The 25,333-nt window shown below is 30.2% G+C and overlaps 1 protein-coding gene across 1 annotated transcript in view; it reads right to left on the bottom strand.

The window, feature by feature from the left end:
• Nucleotides 1-14,128: 14,128 nt before the first annotated feature.
• MS3_00005039 (uncharacterized protein) overlaps nt 14,129-25,333 on the bottom strand; it is a 38,488-nt gene continuing 27,283 nt past the window's right edge. Inside the window, exons 14-18 of the mRNA XM_051213053.1 lie at nt 23,806-23,875; nt 22,514-22,646; nt 20,082-20,176; nt 18,449-18,545; nt 14,129-15,396 (exon numbers count right to left, since the gene is read on the bottom strand). Of these exons, the coding sequence (XP_051068991.1) occupies nt 15,119-15,396; nt 18,449-18,545; nt 20,082-20,176; nt 22,514-22,646; nt 23,806-23,875 (673 nt within the window). The 3' untranslated portion in view covers nt 14,129-15,118. The remainder of the gene's footprint in view (nt 15,397-18,448; nt 18,546-20,081; nt 20,177-22,513; nt 22,647-23,805; nt 23,876-25,333) is intronic.

The raw sequence follows: 25,333 nt of genomic DNA, 5'->3' as shown, positions 1-25,333 counted from the left end.
AATTTTGTGCTAAATATGATTCGATTGTTCCCACCCGTGTTCTGTTCACTACAGTCATACTAATTTTAGTATAGAGCTGTAAAGATAGTTTTCCCAGAATTTTAACTAGAAATCTTCAAATGTCAGGTCAAATCAATAATGAGAAAATAAGATACCGTCTGGTTTTGATTTAAACATAAGAAAACTATAGTGATATATATTGAATTGAAATACAATATACATTATAGACATTAGAGAATACCTAGTCAAATTTGATAAATGTCAATATAGAAAGAAATACAGATTTAAAACCATACAAAACTCATTTGGTTATACATTGAATATAATTTAATTTTGAAAGAACATTTTTGTTAGTTAATGTACTTGGAAAGTTAGTTAAGGGTTTCACTATATTATAACAGCATACATTACTGATTAATGTTGTATAGTATTTATTAGTAGAAGTATGTTTATAGACAAATTTCATATAGATACCATTAAAAGGTTAAATTAAATTAATCTAGTCTACTAAAAAGAAACTACTGATAAAAACAAGCTTTGATGATTGTTTAACATAAATCCAAGTAATAACATCTGATATATTCTCTAGTTAACAGGTTTGTTCCAGTCAAGTTCATGCTGGTTTACATTAGCAACTAATACCAATTAGAGAATTATCAAAACTTAGAAAGAATTCGATGTACTTTTGGACCTAAAATGAGTCTTTTTGGAATTTTCTAGAGCAATAATGAGAGCACATTTGTTGAATAGACTCATACTAGAACAAAATAACTGTCCAGTGTTATCTAGTGTCTTACAATTTTCTACTTAATATCTAATCATAGCAACTGTCAACTTCAAGGCTTAATATTCTAGTTTATTAACACTAAGATCCTATATTATCTATCTATTTAAATTATGTTGAAAATACCAAACAAATTCCTTCCTCTCCCTTAAAAGTAACAGATATAGCAACGACAGCAGCATAATTACAATTTATCTATACTAATTAAAAATGTTATCCACAGTATTTGACTAATTTTTTTCTGCAAAGAACAACTTCACTTAACTTTAAAATCTCTTTTTCAGTTAATGCTATAGTACGTTTCTTATTTTGGTATCTTAGATATTCTTTATCATAGACATTTATGTATAAATTTTTGTTTGAAAACCGCTATATACTACTTACATGAAAAAGTGCTTAACTAACTGAATCTAAATGTAGTTAGAGTTATCTTTTCATTAACAATATTAGAAAGAATTCTGAAAATAAATTTCAGGAGATTGGTACTTTGATTATTGTATATAATGAAGAAGTCGTTAAACTTAAGCAACACCACTTACTAATCAATAGCTAAACATGTAGTGAACAGAACACGGATAGGGACAATCGAATGTATTTGACACAGAATTACAGGACTTGTTAATAAAATCTAACAATCAAATAGTAAATACGTAATTTGCAAAATGTCCACCAATTTTCTCAAAATGACTCGGACTTCATTGTTCTTGCATTTTTATACAAATTGCACTCTGTTTCCGTTCTTTGCTGTTCGATCCTCTTGTCTCTCTGCTGCCAGACTTTCTGTTCACGACTAACATCATATACTACTTATGTCAATATAAGTAGCACACATCACAAATAGATTGATGTAGTAAATGATTTGTACACAGATAGTGTTTTTTGTGGTTGATGATCTTTCGATGATACATAACGAATATTTCGCCTTAAATACAACGAAATATTGTTCCTTGGATTTATCGGAGTACAGTTCATATACGATCTGTTTGGTATATTTGGATCTAATAAATATCTTTATATAATATTTACTTGTTTAACGGATGCTTGGGATGCTAAGACTTTGAAATGATATTTCTTATGGTTATATTTAATAGCAAATTATTCAATAACCTAGTGAAATTGTCACAATTTATAGTCATTCGAAGATTACATAGTCTATATGTTGCAAACAGTATTAAATGATTACTTATGTGAAAAGATGTTTATCAAGAGTACCATCAAAACTATCTCGGATGTTCATTTTAAAGTGTAAACATCAATTTATAACGTATATTTCGTGCTAACTGATTACTAAAGTGGTCGAATAACGAGAATGGCGTATGTATGTATGTATAAAAATATTGTTTCAGTCAGTGGTTGATACAGTAATCAAGTTCATAACAGTAACTACTTAAAAATCTACAAATTTGACATCTACTAATTTTAAAAGTTATTCATATGAAATACTCGGACAGTTATGTCATCTCGAATAATGTACTTTGTGTTATCTTATGTTAATAACACCAAAGAATATAGATTTTTCTCTTGATCCTTGACAAAAGTCATGATTTCCAGGATTGATTAAGTAAGTTGATAACTATTTATATTCGATTAGAATCATATAAAAAACTTCAGCACATTTCATAATAACGACAATTTACAAGAATTACATTAGACAAACTTTTATTCATTACATCACAACTCAATGCATTTCAAAACGTCTACTTACTCGTGTACTTATTATAACATTCATATTTGAAAACTAACGGTCAAATCTCGACACCTTCAGTAAATTTGTTTTTCTTTTTTACTTCAACATCTTCATTTTAATCATTTTCCCAACTTAATATCCTTACCCCATTTTCTATATCTAATACTTGTAGACTCCTTTTCCGATATAGAAGTTCTTAGTATAAACTAAAAAATTATTATTATTATTCGAATTTAAGTAATATATCACCGTTTTTTTTGTTTTTTTTATTAAAAAAACACCTTTTTACACAATTGTAATTTACATTTTAATCGGGAAAAAATCAATAAATGGTGCGCATTGAACAGACTATTGTTCATAGTAACATATTTAATTCATTTATTTATCTCTATTCTCTTATTTCAAATGTTTAACAGCTGGATGTGTTTCATATGATTGCAATGTAAAACAAAAAAGAGAATACACCTGTTTCAATTAGATGCTTGGCTCTCTTTTTTTGAAGTAGAAAGATGAATTCACATCGTTGTTCATCGTTTTCTCTTGTATCAAACATTTCTCGTTTTCATCTTACTTTTTTTCTCACAAAAAAATATAACTTTCGGTGTATTAAATGTAACATATTGACCAAAAGCGATTATGATTACTCGAATTATATCTCGATTTGGCTTGTTTTTCTAGTTGGTAGTGATGGAAACAATTTGGTTAGACTAGATTTAAACTGACCAAGTTTTGAATCTGTGAGCTAATGGTTGAAATTCAACTACTTTAGTTATTAGTCTGCTTCTAGGATTAAGTGATCATTTAGTAATACTTTGTTATTCAGTGGTGTTATTATTTATTAAAACAAGAAATTAGATATACATTTCTGTTAACATAAGATTATGTTGAAAAAGTAAAATTGATAAGGGTTGGATAATACATTGATTTATATATTTTGGAAGTCTGTCTTGGCTAAAATCAATTCATGAGGCATATTATAATATTCTGAGGTTATCTGATTCAGATACTGACATTTATTACTCTTATATGCTAGCGGCAACCTGACATATGAGTATGAGGACTAAGAACAATAAGAAACTTACTTTGACAGAGTCAAAATGTACACAACTCATATATATATATATATATATATATATATATATATATATATATATATATATATATATATATATATATACGTATTACCATCAGATGCTTGATTCCAAACTCTACCAAACACATAAACGAATTCAACTGATAATTTTTCACCTTTCATTTTTTCACCTATGCACAGGAAATGATATGTCTGGATTCGTCTAGCCTGGAAGCTATTATGTTTAGGTCCCACATAAGAAACTACAACAAACAATGGGTAACCACGTCACATAGGAAGAATATTACTAATAGAACAAAACTTAGTAGCAAATCACTTTTCAAATGGTAAAACTGTGTTAAAGACCTTAAAGGTGATTAACCTAAATCATCTGTGCGCAATCAGGCGTTTCATGTTCTCTTAGTGTCAATTATTCTTTTAATTTCAATACGACGTATCAAATGCGTCTTACATACTTAGATTTCTTGAAGAAAGAAAAGTATTTTGCTATTACGTTAATGAGCATAACAAATTGATATATTCTACTATCTCATATTAGATCATACCTAGAAAAGACCATTTTATTTATCATATTTCGAGAAAGTGTTCATCTTGATATCTTTTGAATCAGCTTGAAATGCCACCTTCATTTAAATAATATACATAACATCACTTAATATGTAACAGAAAGTAAAAACAAAATACTGATTATAATTTTCAGAAATACAATGAGATTTATCATGGTTATCAAAATGATTTCAGTGATCGACAGTGATGTGAACAACTTACTACATAATTCTTTTGAAAACAAATGTTTCAGATTTTATGGAACAATCGATTGAAAACACATTAAACTAGACAATTTTGTAGGTGAAGTATTAAAGCACCTTTTGCAATACTATTTCCCATTCCCTCTCTCTCCACACACACACACATACACATGAAACTGTTTATGTTGCGTACCACAAGCTGATAGTAAATAAACAATGAAAGAAAATCAAATACTAACTTGTTTACAAATTTATTACCAACTATTTAACATTGAAAACAAAAATGGAAAGTTCAATAGTGAAATAGATGAATCAGCTTCTTGTTATAGGTTTCATTATAAAAACAAAACATCTTAAAATCAAGTCTCACATTAATTTCATAAGGGGTTGTGTGGAGATTTTAGAAATTTCAATAGTTGAAATCATTAATCTATTGAAACTAGACCACCATGGAGGGCCTGGAAGCACTGGACAGCCGTTTCGTCTTAGTATGGAACTCTTCAGCAGTGAACATCCACGATCTCGTCTCCAAGGCCCAGGTTTTTCATTGTGGTCTAGCTTTAATTGAGTCATGATTTCAACTATTGAAAATTACATTGTTTATTTATTGTCTCTTGTTTTTTTTAATGAAAAAAATCATTTTGCGAAATGGTAAATTATGGTTTGTCAAATGAATTCATTTCAAACACTCAATGTATTTTCTACTAAGGAAACAAAAATAATTTATGACTTTTAGAATCAGACGAAATTCACTTCAAGTTTTAATGGATAGAAAATTAGGCTCTAGTATTGTTTATTGATAAGAGTCTAAAGAAATAGTATTTTTCTGTATAAATGATTTAGTATGAATTAAATCCAAATGTTAATTGAACTGATTTAACCAACTATTACTACTACTACTGTAATGAACAGAACACGGGTGAGGACAATCGAATAGTATCATATCAACCTGGACTGTTCCTGTTGAAAACACCAATCTATTGTCTCACATTTGATTGTTCATGCATTTTCTTACAAATTGCATTGTGTTCTCGCTCTTCTTTTTTGATCTTCTCCCATCTTCTGCTGCCAGACATTATGTTTTTAACTCGCGTCATATACTACTTAAATCAATATAAGTAGCACGCACCACACTACTACTTATTGATAGTAATGACTTAATGAATTAATGGTTGTTGTCATTATCCTGCATATATTGAAGGTTTTAACTTGACTTCACCTTTAATTTCTCCGGTTTATTAGTTTGATTGAGTCTTAGTTATGAACCATAATTTGAAGGGAACTATCTATCTATTGTTACCCTAATCAAACTAAATTTCAGAATGACAAGAAAACATGAAGATAAAGTCATTGAGAATTGTTATTATTAAAACATGCATTTTATTAGTTTGGGGGGGGAACGAATAATCTAAATGACTTAATTACAAAAAAACAGCTATGGAGTAATTTTAAATTGAAACATTGAATGAAATATATTTTAAGGTGGAATAATTTAAAAGCATATGCAATGAGTCGTTTCTTATTCAGTTAAGATTCGCCTCAGATATTAAAGTTGCAAGTACGGAGGAATCATTAAACGAACTAATTAATTTTATGGTGAATACAGATTTATGAAGGCAAATATCAATAATGAATTCAAAACGAATGGCCGTTTCGTCCTAGTATGGTACTACTCGGCAGTGCGCATCCACGATCCCACACTTAGGATTCGAACCCAGGACATATCAGTCATGAGCTCTAGAGCTTAACCACTAGACCACTGGGCTGGCATCTAAGGGTGTTAATGTCTAGCTTTATTCAATTCAGAGTTTCTATGGTGGTCTAGCTTCAATCTACTCATGAATTCAAATATTAAATTATTATAATATCCACAAAATCCCTCTCTTATTATATATATACATATATTTTTTAGGCTTATAAAACTGTATGCTTAAACCAAATTAGTAGATCAAATGTGACCGGGTAAATAATTAAAAGTGGAAAGAAAAAAAATACAAAAAATGTGGTGTTTGATCTGTGATTACGTAATAAATCGAATGATATGAATTCAGCCAAAATGAATTGAGCAATTAATTAACTTTTCAAATGTACACGGATAAAATAGTGAACTAGATATATTTTGATTACAAAAATGTGGAAAGGAAATAGAAGCTGAGTATCAGACATATTACTTTTATTTTCATAATAATGGTTACAAATATTAAGTTATTGCGTAACCAACTGATCAAGGTAGAAAGAGAGACTGTATCTGGACACAGTTGCAGTGTTTTTTAGTCATTATCATATACTTAATTCTCTACATCCGAAACTGACTAAAATTATCAAGTAAATTGAGTACTTTTTTATGTGCATGAAGAGAAAAGAGTGTGAAATTATATTGAATAATTTAATAATTGAATTCATGAGTCAAATAAAGCTAGACAACTCTGGAAAACTTGAAGGCACTGGATGGCGGTTTCGTGTTAGTATAGGGCTGCGCAGCAGTACGCATCCGCGAGACCTTTAGGTCGAGGATCGTGAATTCGCACTGCTGTGGAGTCCCACACCAGGACGAAACAGCCGTTCAGTGCTTCCAGATTTTCCAGGGTTGTCTAGCTTTAAATGATTCATGAATTTAACTATTAAATTACCATAATATTTACAAAACCTCTCTCTGATCATATTGAACAAGTCAAAACTACTCGAAAAAGGAATAAATATTGATGTATTTCATATTCAATCACCTATCATTACTTCTCATGACAGAAATAAAAATATTCTTAGTGTAATAATCAAATTAAATGATGATAGAGATATTCAAAAGTTTAATAAAACTTATATCCTAATAGATAATCTAATTATACATTGATATTATTTGTCTAATTTTTACATAGTTCAAAGCTTACTGATGAAATTTTGAAGTTCAACTGATTAACTGACTAATAAACTAAGGTTTCTTTGACATTTTTCATATCTTACATATATCCTTATAATTTATGTCAAATATCTTTCATATTTATTCTGTAACAGAAATACAAAATTAAATTGATCACAATATACTAATTCATTTTGGTCAATTTTTAGAGCAGATCAAACAATTAAAAGTGGTTACATGATAAATAAAAGCTCGTTTAAAGGAGGAGAGTTAAACATGGGGTTGAAAGTACCACCAAGTAACACAAAATTTTCTTAAACATCACTGATCGGAAAAAATCATTTTAACTATTCAAACTGCCCAGGGAGCTAAAGGGTCTTTAATGAGACCAATCCAGCACATCACAAATGCATACATAAACCTGTATGATTTTCAGCAGGCCATGTTATGAAGATCCATATTGGTCACATCTGGATAGATAAAATATTCGGTAGGGTCATGAAAAACGTGAAGACAAATAGATGAGATGATATAACTTCAGATCATTACCTGGTGAAAGCCTACTACATATTCTTGCATAAGAGCCGACAAACAGTTGGACAAGTAACAGCAAAAGTTTAATTCATACTTCTTTTGATGTGTTGAGGAACCCAGCGAATTTGACATAGCTTTCTATAACAAGTTCTAAGCCAAACAAGGTCTACTGAATGACGAAACCGCTATTGATAACAAATGAAAAGAAATTAAAGAAGCAAATACTTCAATATCTCATTAGATGTTGAACCACATGAAGCACCAGCATAAAGAATGGATTTGTATTGATACACACGATACTGCAAATCCATTTTTCAGTGACCATCACCATCACCATCATCGTGTTTGGCAATGAAGAAACTAGATTCTGGTTGAATAGGAAATCATAAAGATGTTAAAGATTGGTGGGTCACATGTCGCGAAAATGATCAAACTCCATCACAAAGTAAGCCCTCAATGCAAGACAAAATAAGTAGGCACTGATAGGACGGGTAAAATGCATTTGATGACAACTATAAAGGAGAGTCAGGATTGGTTTAAGATTCCTGGTCAGCAGCCTATGTCCTATGAGAGGTAGCAGGCTTGAGTAAGTAAGTACTGTTTAATAATGAAGCACAACCTAGAAGTTGTGAATAACGCTTATAAACAAGCACATAGTACTATGTAACGTATCCTACAAGCTACCATCCACTTATCGCTTTCACTTAAAATGTTATAGTTCATAGAGAAATCTGGCGTTACAATTTTGTTATCAGCAGTTCGTGATGAAAGATACGTGAGATCTTCACAAAAGCCTAAGATCATCACAAATTATATAAAGTAGCTTAACTGAATAGAACCTATCTTTCACTTGAAATATACAAAAAAGTTCTATTTCTTAATTTATGTCGTCAAAAACATCTTTGAATATCAACCCATGTTGATAAAAAAGGCATGAATTCATTCATAGTTAAAATATATATATGATGAATTAGTCCCTATTGATAGATTTGAATAGTCTAATGACAAGACGAAGATTATCAGAACTATATGATGTATTAACGAGATTTATTTCTAATAATCTTATCACATGTATAGTTGTTAAGATCATTTATACATGGCGAAAAACTGACAAATGAAAAGTATGAGGAAACAAAGAAAATGATGAAAAAAAATAATGTGAAACAAAAAAAGCTATGTGAAATTCACCATATTACATAATAAAACAACATTACTAGGGTTGTGAGAGCAAACCGTTTTTGAATACATAAAGGGGTAAGGGTGTTTGAATTTTCATATGATCAAAACTTCAATAAGTCTAACTTTGGCAATGTAAGAGTATGGATGTTTATTATCTATTCTTATCGGGTCATTTAATTTTATTTATTTCAGCAACACAAAATACTTCAGCTTCGGTGGCCGAACACTATTAGCAACAATCTACTGTGGGAGAGAACAAATCAGGTTCCAGTAAAGGAAGAAATCAGGAAGAAGCGCTGGAAGTGGAAGTGTTTATCATTCATTATACTTTCACTGAACTATAAACTGGATAGATTTTAGTGTGAGGTTAAATAAACAATGTAATATGTAGTCTGCATAGCTGTGTAATGAATATGGTTTAATCAGCATCTTTAGACTATACTTTATATAAGTTTTCTTCTACAATATGTCATTTATATATGTATGACCAATTGTTATGTTCCAACTTTATGAAAACATTTTTCATTGTTCTAACCACATTTCATTTGATGTCGTACACAAATTCCTTTATCTTCATGTGTTTAATATCATTATTGGCTTTACGATTTCTCTATTTACGGCTTTGAGACTTTTAAAGCCTAAACTACTGAAATCATTATAGTCCTTATTCATTAGGATTAAGTCGATCAACCAATCAACTCTCTTCTATTTCGTTTACTCTTATAAGTACAGATTTATTTATATTACTTATGGGTTATCATTTAATGAATTTTTCAGCCTATTATTTTACAGTTTCGTTGTGAAATATATTTCATGTTTGAAGGTTTATTTCTTAATACTTACATTGGTAAGAGTATATCTTATTTATAAGTCATACTGTATGTAGAAGACACATGATGAAATGAATTCGTGGGAAAATTCTCGGAGTTCTTATGAGAAGCCGTGACCAGTGGAGCTAATCCGTGTCGGGTAGAAACAGGTGTCTACCTCACTACAATGGAAGATGGTTGCGCGATTTCGTGGATTGGTTGAGGTTAGACATTAACACCATTGGATGCCGGCTCAGTGGTCCAGTCGGTTAAGCGTTTGCGCACGAGACTGAAGGCCCTGGGTTCGAATCTCGTGGGAGCGCAGTGCCGAGAAGTCTCACAATAGGACGAAACGGCCGTCCAGTGCTTCCTGGTTTTCAGTGGTGGTCTAACATCAATCGGTTCATGATAGCAGTCAAAAACCTAACAATCTCCACAACCCCTAAAACTGTCAATTTATTTAGTTGTTTTTACTTGGAAAACCATCGTTAATCTTATATCATCCCATTGAGTTTTATTAGCTAAGTTTATAAGCATTTGCTTATACATACTTGAGTTGTGATCATAGTTATGTTATATTTGTGGTCTTGTTGAAGCGTAGATTTCAATTATTTTTTATATAAACAATCTTAGCTATTTTAGTGAAGTGGATATTTCTAAAGATTTTGAAAGACGAACTGTTTCAAATTTTGAAAGATACTAGTAACACAGTCAATATTTTTGAAGTCTTTTCCCATAGAGGACGTTCATATTATAAATGACTTCATTCAACATTATATTTTGGTATAATAATGAATTCTCAGCACAAAATGTTTCGACAAGTTTCTTTTCCTTGTTTCTTAATCGATTCTGACGATATATATTGAGTGATCACCAGTTAAATTTTAGCAGTTCAGTAATCAACATCTGAATAATGTTCATTCTTTTCAATGAATATTGCCAGCCACCACTATGTCTGTGATTGTACTTGTTTTGTAATCTGTACAGCAAAAGGTCATAGACTTTTCATAAACACGCCTGAATATGTTATGCGTTTAACAGACATAATGATGTCCCGATGCAAACAAAAGCAGATAATATCTAGATGACAGGAGCAGGTGGCCTATATATTTATATATCACTATAAAAATAAATTCTCGTGAATATACATAGGGAACTGGTTAGGATGGTTTTGTTCAATTCATATTAAATCTTTGATATGATTATACAATCTATTTGCTTCAAAGTTCGTTCCAACAGATCAGTTTATTCCGTCAGACTAATCTGAATGTCTTGAGATATTTAAAAAAGCTTCCTGTATGCTTCATTTTAGTGTCAACTTTCAATCCAATATGAGATGAATAGGAAATGTAAGGGTATTTCACATGATGGACTGAATTTAGCTAGACAATTGCTGAAAACTAAGTAACATTGAACAGCTACTGTTGCATGGTATGTAGCCTCCATCAGTTCATGGTTAAAATTGAGAGTTCCAGAGTTCAAAGTTTATTTGTTTTCTGTAGATTACTGAGTTGGAATCTGGCACCTCATTTTTCCAATTTCAGTTAGTCCACAATATTGAGTAATGGATATTAACTCATCTCTCTCATTTTTGACAAGATTTAACTTCATTATTAGGGATTTCCCAAATTAGGAGTTTATGGATTTTGACATGATAAAAGTCATGCGCTCACTAATAATCAACTTTATGAGAAATCGTGACCAATGAAGTTTAGATAGGTTGCGCGTGAGATAAGTATCATTGATAAAAATCGGTGATCGTCGAGCAATACTACAAATTGACTAAAATTGAAACTGTTAAACACCGAGTGTGAACTCAGTAGTCTGGATCTAGCTTGTTTGTTAAGAGACATCAATGTCCGGGGTTCAATGTCCAAACACGGTTTCTGATGTGTTTCATTAGACAGTTCCACAACAGCACTAAAAAGGTTTCTATATGACCTTATTTTCAATGTTTATCTAGCTTAAGTCACTTTTAGATGTGATCCATCTTCAAACTGAATGATTTCCACGACCCTCATATTCTAAGATCTATGAATTGACATTGTTTAATGTCCTTCCATGTGGTGTTTTTTGAGAGACTATAAAACCCAGAATATTTTCCACCTTTTATTATGAAACCGTCATATAACGACTCTGCCGTATTCATGTATAGCAAAGTAACTGTATCATATTTAATTGATTTACGAAAAATCAACCGTAAAATATCATTCGAAAGCAATAATTTTCAAACTATTCAGGCTACATGACTATTTTTTGAAGATAAACTACTTATCTCTACGAAATAAAGTTTATCAGTTCTTGGTTCTAAGTAAAGATAATTCATAATTTTGATTAAGATTTATCTACAACCTTTTTATCTAGATAAACTATGAATTTTTAACTTGTACTCAACTAGAAAACACGTTTTTATTACATCATTACTTATTAATAATATATGTTTGAGGAATTTGATTCAATGTTAGGGATAGTGTTCTATGTATTTGAATTATGAATAACTTTAGATGTTCTCCCATTTTGAACTAATACAGTATCATTGGCACTTGATTAAAACTAATAGCTTGAATGGTAGCTAACTGTTAGTTCTTTTTCCTTACTTTATTTAGAAAATTCCAAGTATGATATCAGGTAAAAACTAATGATTTCTTGAAGTGTTGTTTTCTTTTTTGTTAATGCTTGCTTACTTTTTAATATTATTGCATGATTGTTTTATCCATCAATCATTTTTACTGATAGAGCCTAAATTGTCTAGTTGATACAGGTTTATATTTATTGCTTTTTGTGTTAGCTAATCAGAAAGTTTACTGAAAAACACATACATATCAATTATCACACCAACATAATAGTTTTTATGAGGGTAAATGGTTTATGTTATATTGGGCTATCTTTAGAATTACAGTATTGAAGATAATATGAGTATCAACATTTCGACGTACAGCTATCAATTAGCATAAACAATTTCAGCCACTCTGAGCACTAAATATTTGAAAGTCAGATGTATTCTATCACAGTCACTTCAAAGATGTAGCCTGTATTTTATGTACTGTAATAGTGTGGCTTAGAAATATGTTTTTTCTCAGATCTATGTGTGATTATCATACAAAAAGCATTGTTATTATTTTAAGCTGATTATTCAAATGATATCCATGATAAACACTATTTCATTCATGTTGAAATTAAACGAAACAAGCAAAAAAAGTTAATCTATGATATCAGTTAATAAAACGAACGACTGTTTCCATAAGTTATTATCTACTGTTGGATCATAACTTCTAGGATAAGCTCCTACAAACTTGAAACAGAAGCCTATAGTATTGAAAGAAACCGATAGTTTTATTGTTTCAATGTTTATTGTATTTTTTTATTAGTCTTTATTTATATTTTTTTATATCAGTTGTAAGAACTAAAGTTAATCTGTACTGATAGTTAAACTGGATTAAATCAACTTCAATCAGTAGATTAAGAAATAAAATTATCTAATACGTTACATTCATAGACTATAAAATTACTGAAACAAAAAATTTATGAAACTGTTCAAATTTACCTTTCAATCAATTTACAACATGCTTGTGAATTAAGGCAATATCGAGGCATACGCACAGTATGCACATATGCCAATAACAGACTGATCAATTGCAGTCTTAAACCTCAATGGAAAGATACAAGCCAAACAATACCAAGTGAATGTTTGAACCTCATTCTAATAATTCAGCTAAACCCATAAGATAATTTTACTAGCTATAATAAAAATACTGTGATTCATATTATAGTTCATAAACATGTACTTGATTTAAGCTAGAAAAACTTGTCTTTCTTATAATATAACGAAACAATGACAACAAGCAGTGATGTGGTGTGTGCTACTTATATTGATATAAGTAGTATATGACGCGAGTTAAAAACATAATGTCTGGCAGCAGAAGATGGGAGAAGATCAAGAAAGGAAGAGCGGGAACACAATTCATGAACAATGAAATGTGAGACAATGGTTTGATGTTTGCAACAGAAACAGTCCAGGTTGATATAAAGGATTAATAAATTGCAAATTGACGATTTACTATATGGTGTTTCTATTTTACCAAGTAACTCTGTAATTTCGTGCTAAATACATTCGATTGTCCTCATCCGTGTTCTGTTCACAACAGTCGTATAACATCTGGTTGAATATTGATGCTCACCATTCCATACTTCACATGATCATACATCAATAATATTCGAATTAAAATGTTTAAATAATACATTTTCAATAACAAGGCAGAATCCATGCAAAATTTAATATTTAAGTCTATAAAATTGTATCTAAACAAGTTAGAAAAAAGTATTTTCTTCATTATCGATTAATAATGTTATATCTTAAAGGCTGATTTCTTGATATACCGCGTATAACAGAGCACTAGAACACCAAAAACCCTCCAAGTCGCAAGAAGAAGACAGAAAACTAACGAAAGAAATATTATTTCAACAGTGTTCATTATAGTACAAAATTGTCAGGTATTTATAGTTTTTAGTAATAACGAAATCATCATTACAGTTCACCAATCCGCGTTCATAGGGTTATTAGCATTGACTAATCAGGAGGCTACACGTTGGAATTCTAGAATATTCTTCTGAAACGTGATTGGATGGAATATCTTCGGCTCCTTCTGAGCCTTCTACAGCTTCCTCGAGTTCACCCATGGTCCGTCTTCACAAATAATATAAACTATATTAATCAACTCATCTTTATTTAGACATTTATTCATACTCAACTTGTTTATGAAAACAAACAAACAAGAAAAACAAACGACACATTTACACACTACTTTAAAAATCTGTTAAAATTTACTTATGATCATTGAATAATTTTTTTTCTACAAATTAATTTAATATCAATAAATATTGGTTAATATTGAATTCAATGTTCAATAATCATCATAAATTAACCAATTTCATTTGTATTCTATACTCTTTTTTTAATCAATTCGTAAAAACTAAATTTTTTTTCTTAAATAAAAAAGAAAAGAAAAAAACAAACATTAAATCTGAAATTCATTGTGAATGTTTTATTTTCATGGAAAAAACAAAAAAAAAAACTACCGAAACACATTTTTTTGATTTTTGTTTAAAACATTTTTTAAAATTTTTTTATGGAATAACTATTGTACAGCTAACAGTAATATTATAATGAGGAATTTGTGATGAAATTAGTTGCGAACGTACCTTTTCGTGAAAAAGAACAAAAAAAAAAACTACCAGAAAAAGTTTTTTAAAATTTTTTTATGGAATAACTACGGTACAGCTAACAGTAATATTACAATGGGTAATTTGTAATGAAATTAATTACGAATGTATCTTTTCATGAAAGAACAAATGAAAAAACAAACAAACAAACTACCAAAAAAAAATGTTTTTTTTTTAAAATTTTTTAAAAAGATTTTTTTTAGTTTTTTTCATGGAATCACTACTGTACAATTATCAGTAATATTATAATTAGTAATTTGTATAAATGTATCGTTATTATAAACACAATAAATACCAAAATAATTTTGTAAATTAATTAATAATCTACATAAAATACTTAAAATAAGAATTAAAAATAAAATTATAATAAAAATAATTCTATTTCTTAAAATAATTTTATTCAATGAATTTTGTTGTTTTATTGATTTATGATTTTGTTCAATTGGTAAGTGATTAAATTGATGATTTTTCTGGGAAATATGAATATCTGCTTGTAATAGAAGAAAAAAGAAAAAATGATAGTTTGTTTCATTATTATTTAATAATACGTTGTGGAATGTGTTAAAGTTTCTTCTTTCTGGCGAGATTATAATTAATAGACAAACCAATCAGATTAAGGATAAGTGGTCTTGGATTTTGGAGCAAAATTCCGTCACGCATAGGATGTTGGCATTTTCATGGATATCATTTCGCGATGTAAACTATAAATCTTAAATTCTAACCGTTATCATTAACTATAAATAATTGTTTTAATTCTTCAAATTACTTTATAACATTCGCTTACCACTATTAAGAAGGTAGACATTTTCAAGGTCACTTTGGCGTCGCTCAAAGTTCGTTCATAAATTATAGTCTTACCGTTTATTTTATATTAGGTTTAATGTTAGATTGACTAAATTATTGGGCTATTATTTTGTAACGAAAGAGATAATAAAATGTTAATGAAAATTATTTAATCAATGGAATAAATAGATATAGATATTAGAATTATCCAGTTCTCTAAGTCAAATGATTGAATTATGAAGCTATTATATTGGACAATATCAACTCTTATTTCATGTAGAAGTATGCTTTGAAGTTATTCCACTAGTTTCAAGTTAATTTGTTCTGCTAACCCTGTTAATAACTTATTGTAGTCGTAGATTTTGTTGCTTTCCTTTATCCTTATATTTAAATTGACCATCTTATTTTCACTGATCTCTGACAAAGGTCAATCAATCATATGATTAAAAGTCAATGTTAGCTACATAATTAAATCATTAGGCTCAGACGACTGAACAATATCAAAGCATCCATTTGAACTATAAATCTTATCCATCATATTATATATATGACATAGTTTGTTCAAATGAACTAAAGATGAGTACAACAATTTTTTGATAAAACTACAACGAATAGTTGCACATTTCATTACTAGAAAATATAAATTTGATAACATTAATATTATATAATTATTTTTAGAAAGATCTAAAAACATAAGTTAGAAATAATATCTCCCACAGTAAGTTGCAAACTATGAGTTAGTTACTGTGAAAAATATTGTCCAATGTTGTTTATTATCTAGTACGCCGATTATTAACTACAGAATGAATCAATGGGCTACTGCCAGAAGGTTTGAAGCAGCACTCCAACCCTGAATATTTCATAATAGTGAGGTAAGATCTAGACGTTCTTATCTTTTTAGTAAACGATAATTTCTTTTATTCAAAACCGTCGTCATGCCACTGTGTTTTGCGACTTGTAAACAATTCGGTTGTACAATCATATGATATGATTAGGCACTAAAAACCTGTAAATCTTTATAGGAGTACCTCTAAAGTGGATTATTTGGTTAACATCTGCAACTGCTGACAGTGTTACTCGACCATCTGTTTGACCACCGACACGACCGAAATCAAAAAGAGTTGCTTTTTACTGAAATTTAGTGAAATCTCTTTCAAATCTAATGATATAAGTAGTTTGTATGTGCTTGGAATGCGAGAAATACTAATCAGATAACGCTTACACTACACAGAGGATCGATTGAAATTAAAAATGCAGGTCATTTGATAGCGACTCTTCAGTTAAACAATACTGTGTTTAACACAAATCCTCAGTGTTCCATGTTCGACTCTACGTGTGATAGTGACTTGAGGATTCTGGAAAGTGAATATTTACTGGTTTTTTAGTAGTGATGATAAAAACTAAAAACATGACTTTTCATCAATCGTCTTAATTAAATCATCACCTGAAAATGTAAACGAGCGTTACATTTGCCTAATAAACATACGGTTTCCATAAAAACGACCTATAATGTTGAGAAGTAATTTACAAAACCTATCTCGATAATACTAGGTATTTTTCAGGTTGGGACAAGCGATAACAAGTAGAACGAACTGTATTAACCTTGGAAATCTTATCAGAAATACGAACAAATGCAACATAGTTAACAAACATCCATATAAATTATTCTTTTCAAAGTTCCTTTTATTAATAAGGCTATCCAAATATTTCTTGAAGACTGTAATTATACTTCTTAAAGAAACAATCGCATACAATTCAATAGTTTTCAAATATTTTTAAACAAATTTTCAAATAATCGCGACCATTGCTCTTATCTAGATTGTATATGACAACTCAATTTATGTAAAGATAAACATGAGTAGGAAGCTTTTTGCAAGTAGTATGTAGTACAAAGGGAAACGAAATACCCATGAAGCGCATCGATGGATAAAATATCCATTTCTAATTATGAAAAAAATGGTGAACTGCTTGCATGCACGACAAAATATGACTTGTTGACAGATAAGACGTAAATGTTCATTGATTTAAAATAAATTAAAATGTCGGGAATTCTCGAGAATTTCGGTTCATTATTCTAATTTGACACGATATTGACGAGCGAATTCACCTATCTGTCGAATTGTCTTGACAATTTGTATTTTGTCCCTTCTTCCCCGACTGTTGCTTCTACGGCACTAAGGAACTTGGATGATAAGTATTCGGCAGGTAAGAATATTCAGACAATTTTTACTCTTTTATTGCACTATTCATGTGTTAGCTGATATAAGCTTTTTTAATAGTTTAAATAAATTCCAGAATAATCGATTATTCCCTTCAGCCTAATTTACCTCTACAAAGAATACAAGTACAATGTGTAAAAATATTTCATAACACTTGATAAAATAGAAAAACCATGCTGCAATACTTCATTTTCAAAATGTTCATTAATTGTCTCAGACTTCATTGTTCCTACATTTCCGTACCAATTTTTCTCAGTTCCAGTTCCTCCCTACTCGATCTTCTCAATTTTCTGCTACCAGACATTCTATTCCTGACTAGCGTTATAGACTAGTTATGTCGATATAAGTAGCACACACTACGGACGCATTTAAAATCCATGGAAACCATTTAACATGTAACGATCATTAAATTAATTATTCTATTAATTATCACATTCATTCTAAGACTGTTGAATGTAGGCATTTAAAAGAATTAACTAGATAAAATGAGCATATTCATTTGATGTATTCGTTTTGTGTATTTATAATTTTACCTACCCTCATCAACGTTCACAATCCCAGTAGCAGTAAGTTCACCAAGATTTTTCATAGCCATTTCTGATGATTCATTCTCTACTTTTATTCTTTGTTTAGCCTACAGATATACAGAGAAACAATAAATTAATAGGACTAATGATAAAAAAACAACAAACAAACCTTAGCTATAGGAACATTTGGATTATTTCGCATAATTGAGTCTTGACATTTTAAAATACTCGCTATAAATGTGAATGATATGACACGTAATAAGTATGTGTTAGATCCAATGAGCAGAACAAAATCAATTTACATACAAGTATAATATACAGATCAATTTTTTGATTTTGGTGATACATTTTTGAAATGCTTAAAACAGATTTGTGAAAAGATCTTACAATACTTCAGTTATCACCAGCTATTGGATATACGTCATATTAAAACAGTATCCATAAAAGCGCTCAAGTAGTTTAAATTCCATTAAAGATTGATCAAATTTTGGTATTAAATGTTAACAACGATAATGACAATATATAGTACTTCTTAAACTTCTACGTCGCGTATTACATAACTTTTCCTAGTAAATTCTGATCGATATTAATGTATGCCGAAAAAAATAAGTAGTATGGAACATCAATTAGAAATAGAATGCTTGTCAAAAGAAGGTTGAGATTTAACTGAATAAAACATAAAGGAAACATAAAGAAAGTTAGAATTGAAAGAATCATGAAGGGTGTAGAGGATAATTGATAGAACGTTGGCAAATGAAGTATTTAATGTATGGTTTTCACATTTTACGTAAAAACTCCGTAATTTTGCGTTAAACAATAAATTGTTTTGTTCTCACTTGAGTGTCAGTTCACTTTACTTTTAAACGTCAATCAAATACCATTCGTAATAAATAACGTCGTACACAGAAATAAATAATCATCAATATTTATATCAGTTAAGAATACATTCGCAGATACAATAGAAACGTACAATTCAACTAACTTCATATCTCACATTTAAAAGTAATAAAGTCAGTATGTAGAATATAAATTCCTCAAATCATTAACTGGTAAAAATGGTAACATTTGTGTTTCTTGAGTCATTTGAATCTAGATCACCATGGAAAACCTAGAAACACTGAGAGTCCGTTTTGTTCTAGTATGGGACTCCTCAGCAATGTGCATCCACGATCCCGCTAGCAAGATTCGAACCCAGGACCTTGGGTCTCACGCGTGAACGCTTAACCTCTAGACCACTGAACTGACCGACATCCAACGGTATTAATGACCAACTTTAACTGGTCAACGAAACCGCACCACCGTCTACCATTGTCTTCAGTGAGTTACTAACTCACAACAGAACCATAGGAACTCCATTGAGGAGTCCTTACTGGGACGAAACGGCCATCCAGTGCTTCCTGGTTTTCCATGGTGGTCTAGATTCAATTAACTTAATAATTCAACTATTAAATTACTAGAATCTCCAAAAAAAACCTTGTTGACTTGTATTTCTGTTTCTATTTGTGTATTTGATTGATACATTCTGGTGTATCATTAATGTTCTAAATGGAATAAGATGTTTTTGTTTTGTTTTGAAAATTAAAATTACTTTAGACTGATGATCATTATTTATTATTTTTTTCTAATCAATTATCATTACATACCAGTTTGATTTGTGTTGTCCAATTCAAACGGAAACATATTATGCATAATGTAGACACTTGTAATGTTGCAGCACTAACGAGACCGACCCAAATACCTGTTATATAACATAAAAAAGTTTATTATATAACAATGTAACGATGATATCTTTCTTTCCTTTCTAAAGTTAAACAGATAATTAATGTAAATCAGATTGAAAAAGGCGAATAAACAATTCATCGACTGTACTATACACAGATTCAATCAAATTTCATAATGTCAATGATTACTCATATTTCACTCTCATGTTCTTAACTTACCAATCAATATGCAGTAGAATTTTATTGTTAGGAATGATAGGAAAAAGAAACTAATTTAATTAGTAAACTTTTACTCGTTCATTATGCATATATGTTTGATAATTAATGTGCTAGTGGACTGATATTGTTCAATAAATGAAGAGAAATAGACACCCAATCTTGTTAAACGTTGAAAGACTAATGCTGTAAATACTTTTCTTTGATTATTTTCTATACTGGATTAACTAGATGTGAACTGATTGTATTGTTATTAGTACAAGGGTTTGGAAATTGTTGAGTATTTGATTAAGATTATGATCTATTCATGATTGTATTTTATTTGAATAAATTATTCATTCTCTATTATTTGGTCCTCTATTGTCAGCTGGATATTATATCAGTATTTACCAAATGATCCAGCATAACGATCGAACTGTTTCGTATTGTGATCTAGTACATTCAGTAATATTATTCAGTCCAAATCTAGTGATTGCATAATTTGATGAACAAGTAGTATTGTCGTATCATTGTATTATATTGTGAAGAAAAAGAAAATACTTTTTATCTCTATTATATCAGTACTATTTGTTGATAAGCTTCATAGTTTAATGATAATTTAATGTGGTATCTAACCAATATTTTACAAAACTTTCCATTAACTACTTTCAGCTCGAATGAACATATTCTCAAAATCAAAGCGTATTTTTACAGTAAAAGTTGACGACCTTTTTTGTGAACTGCAATTATTGGGACTACCGATAATAAATGAAAATTGTGTTCATTAACATTTTTGTTGGAAATAAACTGATTTTAATAAGGTCCACCATGTATATAAACTGACTTTAAATCCTATGAGTGTGTGATGAATAGTCCTCAATCCTTTAGTGTTATCTACTACGTGTTCAACATTAATAAATTGGGATAAAACTAAGCTGTTATTTGACTTGGTTTGAGTCAGCAGTATTAAACTTTATGCTCAAATAAATCTGTGATCTTGTAATCTTTTGGTTGTTAAAATACGGTCAAGTAAATGGTTTTTCTAGATTGTAACTTCCAAGCTTGTTTTTATTTGCATCTTTTCTATCCTTTATCCAGTTCTAAAATATATTTAGGTTTTGAGTACTCACACAATTTGTACAGCAGTATTAAGAAATGGGTAATTTGGATAATGTTTTGATGAGCTGTCTTGTCACCCAAGATTTAGCCTAATTGAAATTTTTAGATTTTTTTGTAGCATTATCACAATATCTTCGTCTCATTAAAATCACGAGCCGACCAATGTTAAACAACCACTGGAAACTTAGAATCACTAGACGGCCTCAGTAGGACGCTTGTCAGCAGTGCGAATCCAAGATTCCGTACTCGAGATTCGTAACAAGCACCTTCAGTCTCGCTCACAATGCTTAACGTACAGACCACAATCTCTACAACCCCAAGTCGGAAAATATCTTCAATATTCATTTCTCTACTATTATCACTACACCCCTTAATATGCAAACAACTTTTATTAACCATCAATTATCGTTATCCACGAGCTGGGCTTATTTGGTTAAGAGCTTTGCATTAAATCACTATGATCGATAATTTCATATGAATGTTAAATTTAAGAATTTTGTATTGGAAATAAATGTTATCCACTTGTATGTTTAGATCACGTTTATAAAATAATACGTTGATATTGTTACTAATATGGGTTGTTTGTGGAGATTGTTGAATTTTATAGCATATATTATTGGTTGATCTTAGTAACCACTGAAAATCAGAAAGTACTGAGTGGCTGTTTCGTCCTTGTTATCGAAATCTTTAGTGGTGTACATCACTGGAGTATTAATCTAGTGGTCTAAAAGTTATATGCTCGGCGTAGATCGAAACATTTGTAAACAATATTTAGAAACTATTTAAGTTGTTTTTAAGAAAAATATGATGCAGTTACCAAGCTAAATTACATTATCCAGTCTCACATCATGCTTCAAATATTTTTTTACACGCGTCAATTATTTTTCCAATGTATGGGTTTAAGTGACGAAGAAAAATATTATAAATATATTCTTCAGTGAAGTTAGATGAGAAATATTCAATGTGGTGTAAAGGTAGATTAATTACTTATGGTCAGTAATGTCCAGTTAGGATTTGAAAAAAAAACTCTGTTCACCTACCGGTCAACCTAAGATTTGCTACATAAACTAGACAAATCCCAAGTGGTACAGCAAGCATGTAAAGACAAAATATGTTTACAACTGCTCCAACTGTTTGTAAACCTGATCCTTTCAAGACACCACTACATATACCCTTTAAAAGAAATAACAAAAAAATATTACGTAAGGTAATCTGGAACAGAAAAATCTAGAATAAATTTAATAATAATAATAATAAAGACTTGTCTGAAAGAAGCCATAGTCGAATTCTGACATCACGAATGACTTGGCATTATGAAGTTTTTTATTACTCTGTGGTTAATTAGTGAAAATATTCCCACCATCCACCACCCAAAAGTAACGACATTAATTCAATCGTTTCTTAAGTGGTTTTTTACTTTTGACTTGTTGATTATGACAGGAATTTTTATATATTTCAGGAGAAATCGTAATCGATGATTTATGATGTTCCTTGCGACAATGTATACTACTCAACATTTGTCCAAAGATAGTTGTCAACTTACCAAATGATAAGGGAAAGTTTTTGAAAGTACAGAGAAATAGCATGACTGTTAAAGCCAACCATGTTAAAAGTGAGACAGTGAACATTAGATTGTATTGGACAATTACTGAATTTTATCAGTAATTGACTGTTGAAACTCATTGTGTTCTACATAAGACCTAAACGTCTTTCGCTTTATCTAGTACGGCAGTAATGGATGCACATAACTGAATAATTTCAAACTAAGATCAAAAGGTGTCCAATTTTTCCTAGCTTCCCATGGATCTTCAACTTGTCCCAGTTTGTCATGAAACATTTCATCAAACTAACTGGATGATCGACGAAATTCGTCAGTTACATAGAACATAATACTGTATCAATTGAATTGTCGATTACTTGAAATGAAATGATTGATGACTAATCAGAAAACTTGAGTTTATTAAATCAGAGCTCCAGTACAAGAACTTTGAAGATCAAGATGAATTATCGACAACATGTTAGTTTTATAGAGCAAATATGGTACATTTGTATACAAAATGTTTGACATAAAAGAAACATTATATAAGATTTTAGTGTGTTTTATATATGAACTTTGTATGCCTTTTACGACCCCAATCGGATTAAAGCCTAATTCTCAGGTTTACTGATCATTGTCCATATCAAACCTACCATCTGTTTTAGAAACATTCTCCTACGAATACACAAACAAATTGAATCGCTTCATAAAACAATTAATGGGGCCGAAAAAAGACATTTTACATTTATTTCGAATATTTATTTCTAATTTCTATTACATAAAAAAAACGCTTACATTCGCACCATCGATAATTTGGAAATAAGCTATAATTGGCATTAGTTCAGCTACAAGTTCAATGACGCCACTAAAATGAATTAAAAAAGTTACAGTGTAAAAGAAAAGGAACGTTAACTACTGATTCATTTTTTTAGTAATAATGATCAGTTAGATAATCTATTTTATCATGTACATTCGGGCAATTAATCAATCAATGTAAGTTATGCAGTGAAGGAATTCAAATTAAGGATTTTGTGTTAAAAACAAATACGTTTATAGGGAAGATTGAATGAAGTAGAAAAAACATATTAGCTTTTGCTAATTTGTTCTGAAGTATGATATTCACATATATGGTACTGGGAAATAAATAAATTTGTCGTTATCATAATTAATATTTACAACAATAATTGTGGATTGGTTGAAGTTAGACATTAACAGCGTTGGATTTCGGTCAGCTCAGTGGTCTAGAGGTTAAGCGTTCGCACGCGAGACCGAAGGTCCTGGATTTGAGTCCCGCGAGCGTGATTGTGGATGCGCACTGGTGAGGAGTTCCAAGCTAGCACAAAATGACCGTCCAGTACTTCTAGGTTTCTCATGGTGGTCTAGCTTAAATCGACTCATGAATCCAACCATTAAATTAATACACTATTATTCACGTGAAGTTTTTTTTAAATTTTTATATGTTTATCAAAAAGAGGTTAGTAGAAAATGTTAAATAGATTTTCTTAGATCAAAACTGTCCAATAAAATTGATTCATATATAATTAAGGTCGAAATTGAAACAGTACAAACGGCCACTGTTTCTCTGTAAACTGCATTTTGTAAACTCATAGTTTATGGGAAGTAATTAGATTTCAGAACAATTGTGGTCTAACAGTCAATATTATACTGATTTACACAACTGTAAATTTGATAACCTTCAGTCTAGAAAAAAGGATCCTTTTGATTATCTCCAGTTTAATTCAATTGTTTGCTCATACTTTCAGTTGTATGTTTGTCGAATGAATAGAAGAATCATGAACGTTTATGGAAAAATGTAAACAAGTATGCAGTTAGATTGGCCGGACAGTGACAATTAAGAATATGGGCTGTATAGTAGATTCAGTAACAGCATTTTGAATAATTAGTAAACCGAATGATTTGAGGATATTGCATTATGCAAAATCAATAAAAGCTAATCGTTTAAATACTCATTCGTCTACTCAAAAAGCTAACTTTGTGAATAATTATTATCCTTCTATCAGCAATCTACAACCTTTATAATATTTATCCTGCTAGAACAAATTCAGTTAGTGCACCACTATCTCAACGATTGAATCCATGAATTTAAAGTGTCACAGCGAGCGCTTAACCTCGGAACTACTCAGCCGGTATCCGGTAGTTAACATGTTCAACTTTGATACATTCGCTATACTACGCAATCACTTTTTAATCCTATTGTTTGGTAACAGCTTCACAAACGAATCCTACTAATTACGGTTGATCAGTAGTACTCTTGGAATTACTCTCAAACGTAGTTACTTGAGAGCAAATGATAGTTATTTAT

Source organism: Schistosoma haematobium, chromosome 3, assembly GCF_000699445.3.
Source record: "Schistosoma haematobium chromosome 3, whole genome shotgun sequence".
NCBI classification, from domain to species: Eukaryota; Metazoa; Platyhelminthes; class Trematoda; order Strigeidida; family Schistosomatidae; genus Schistosoma; species Schistosoma haematobium.
This window is presented reverse-complemented; position numbering and strand designations above follow the sequence as displayed.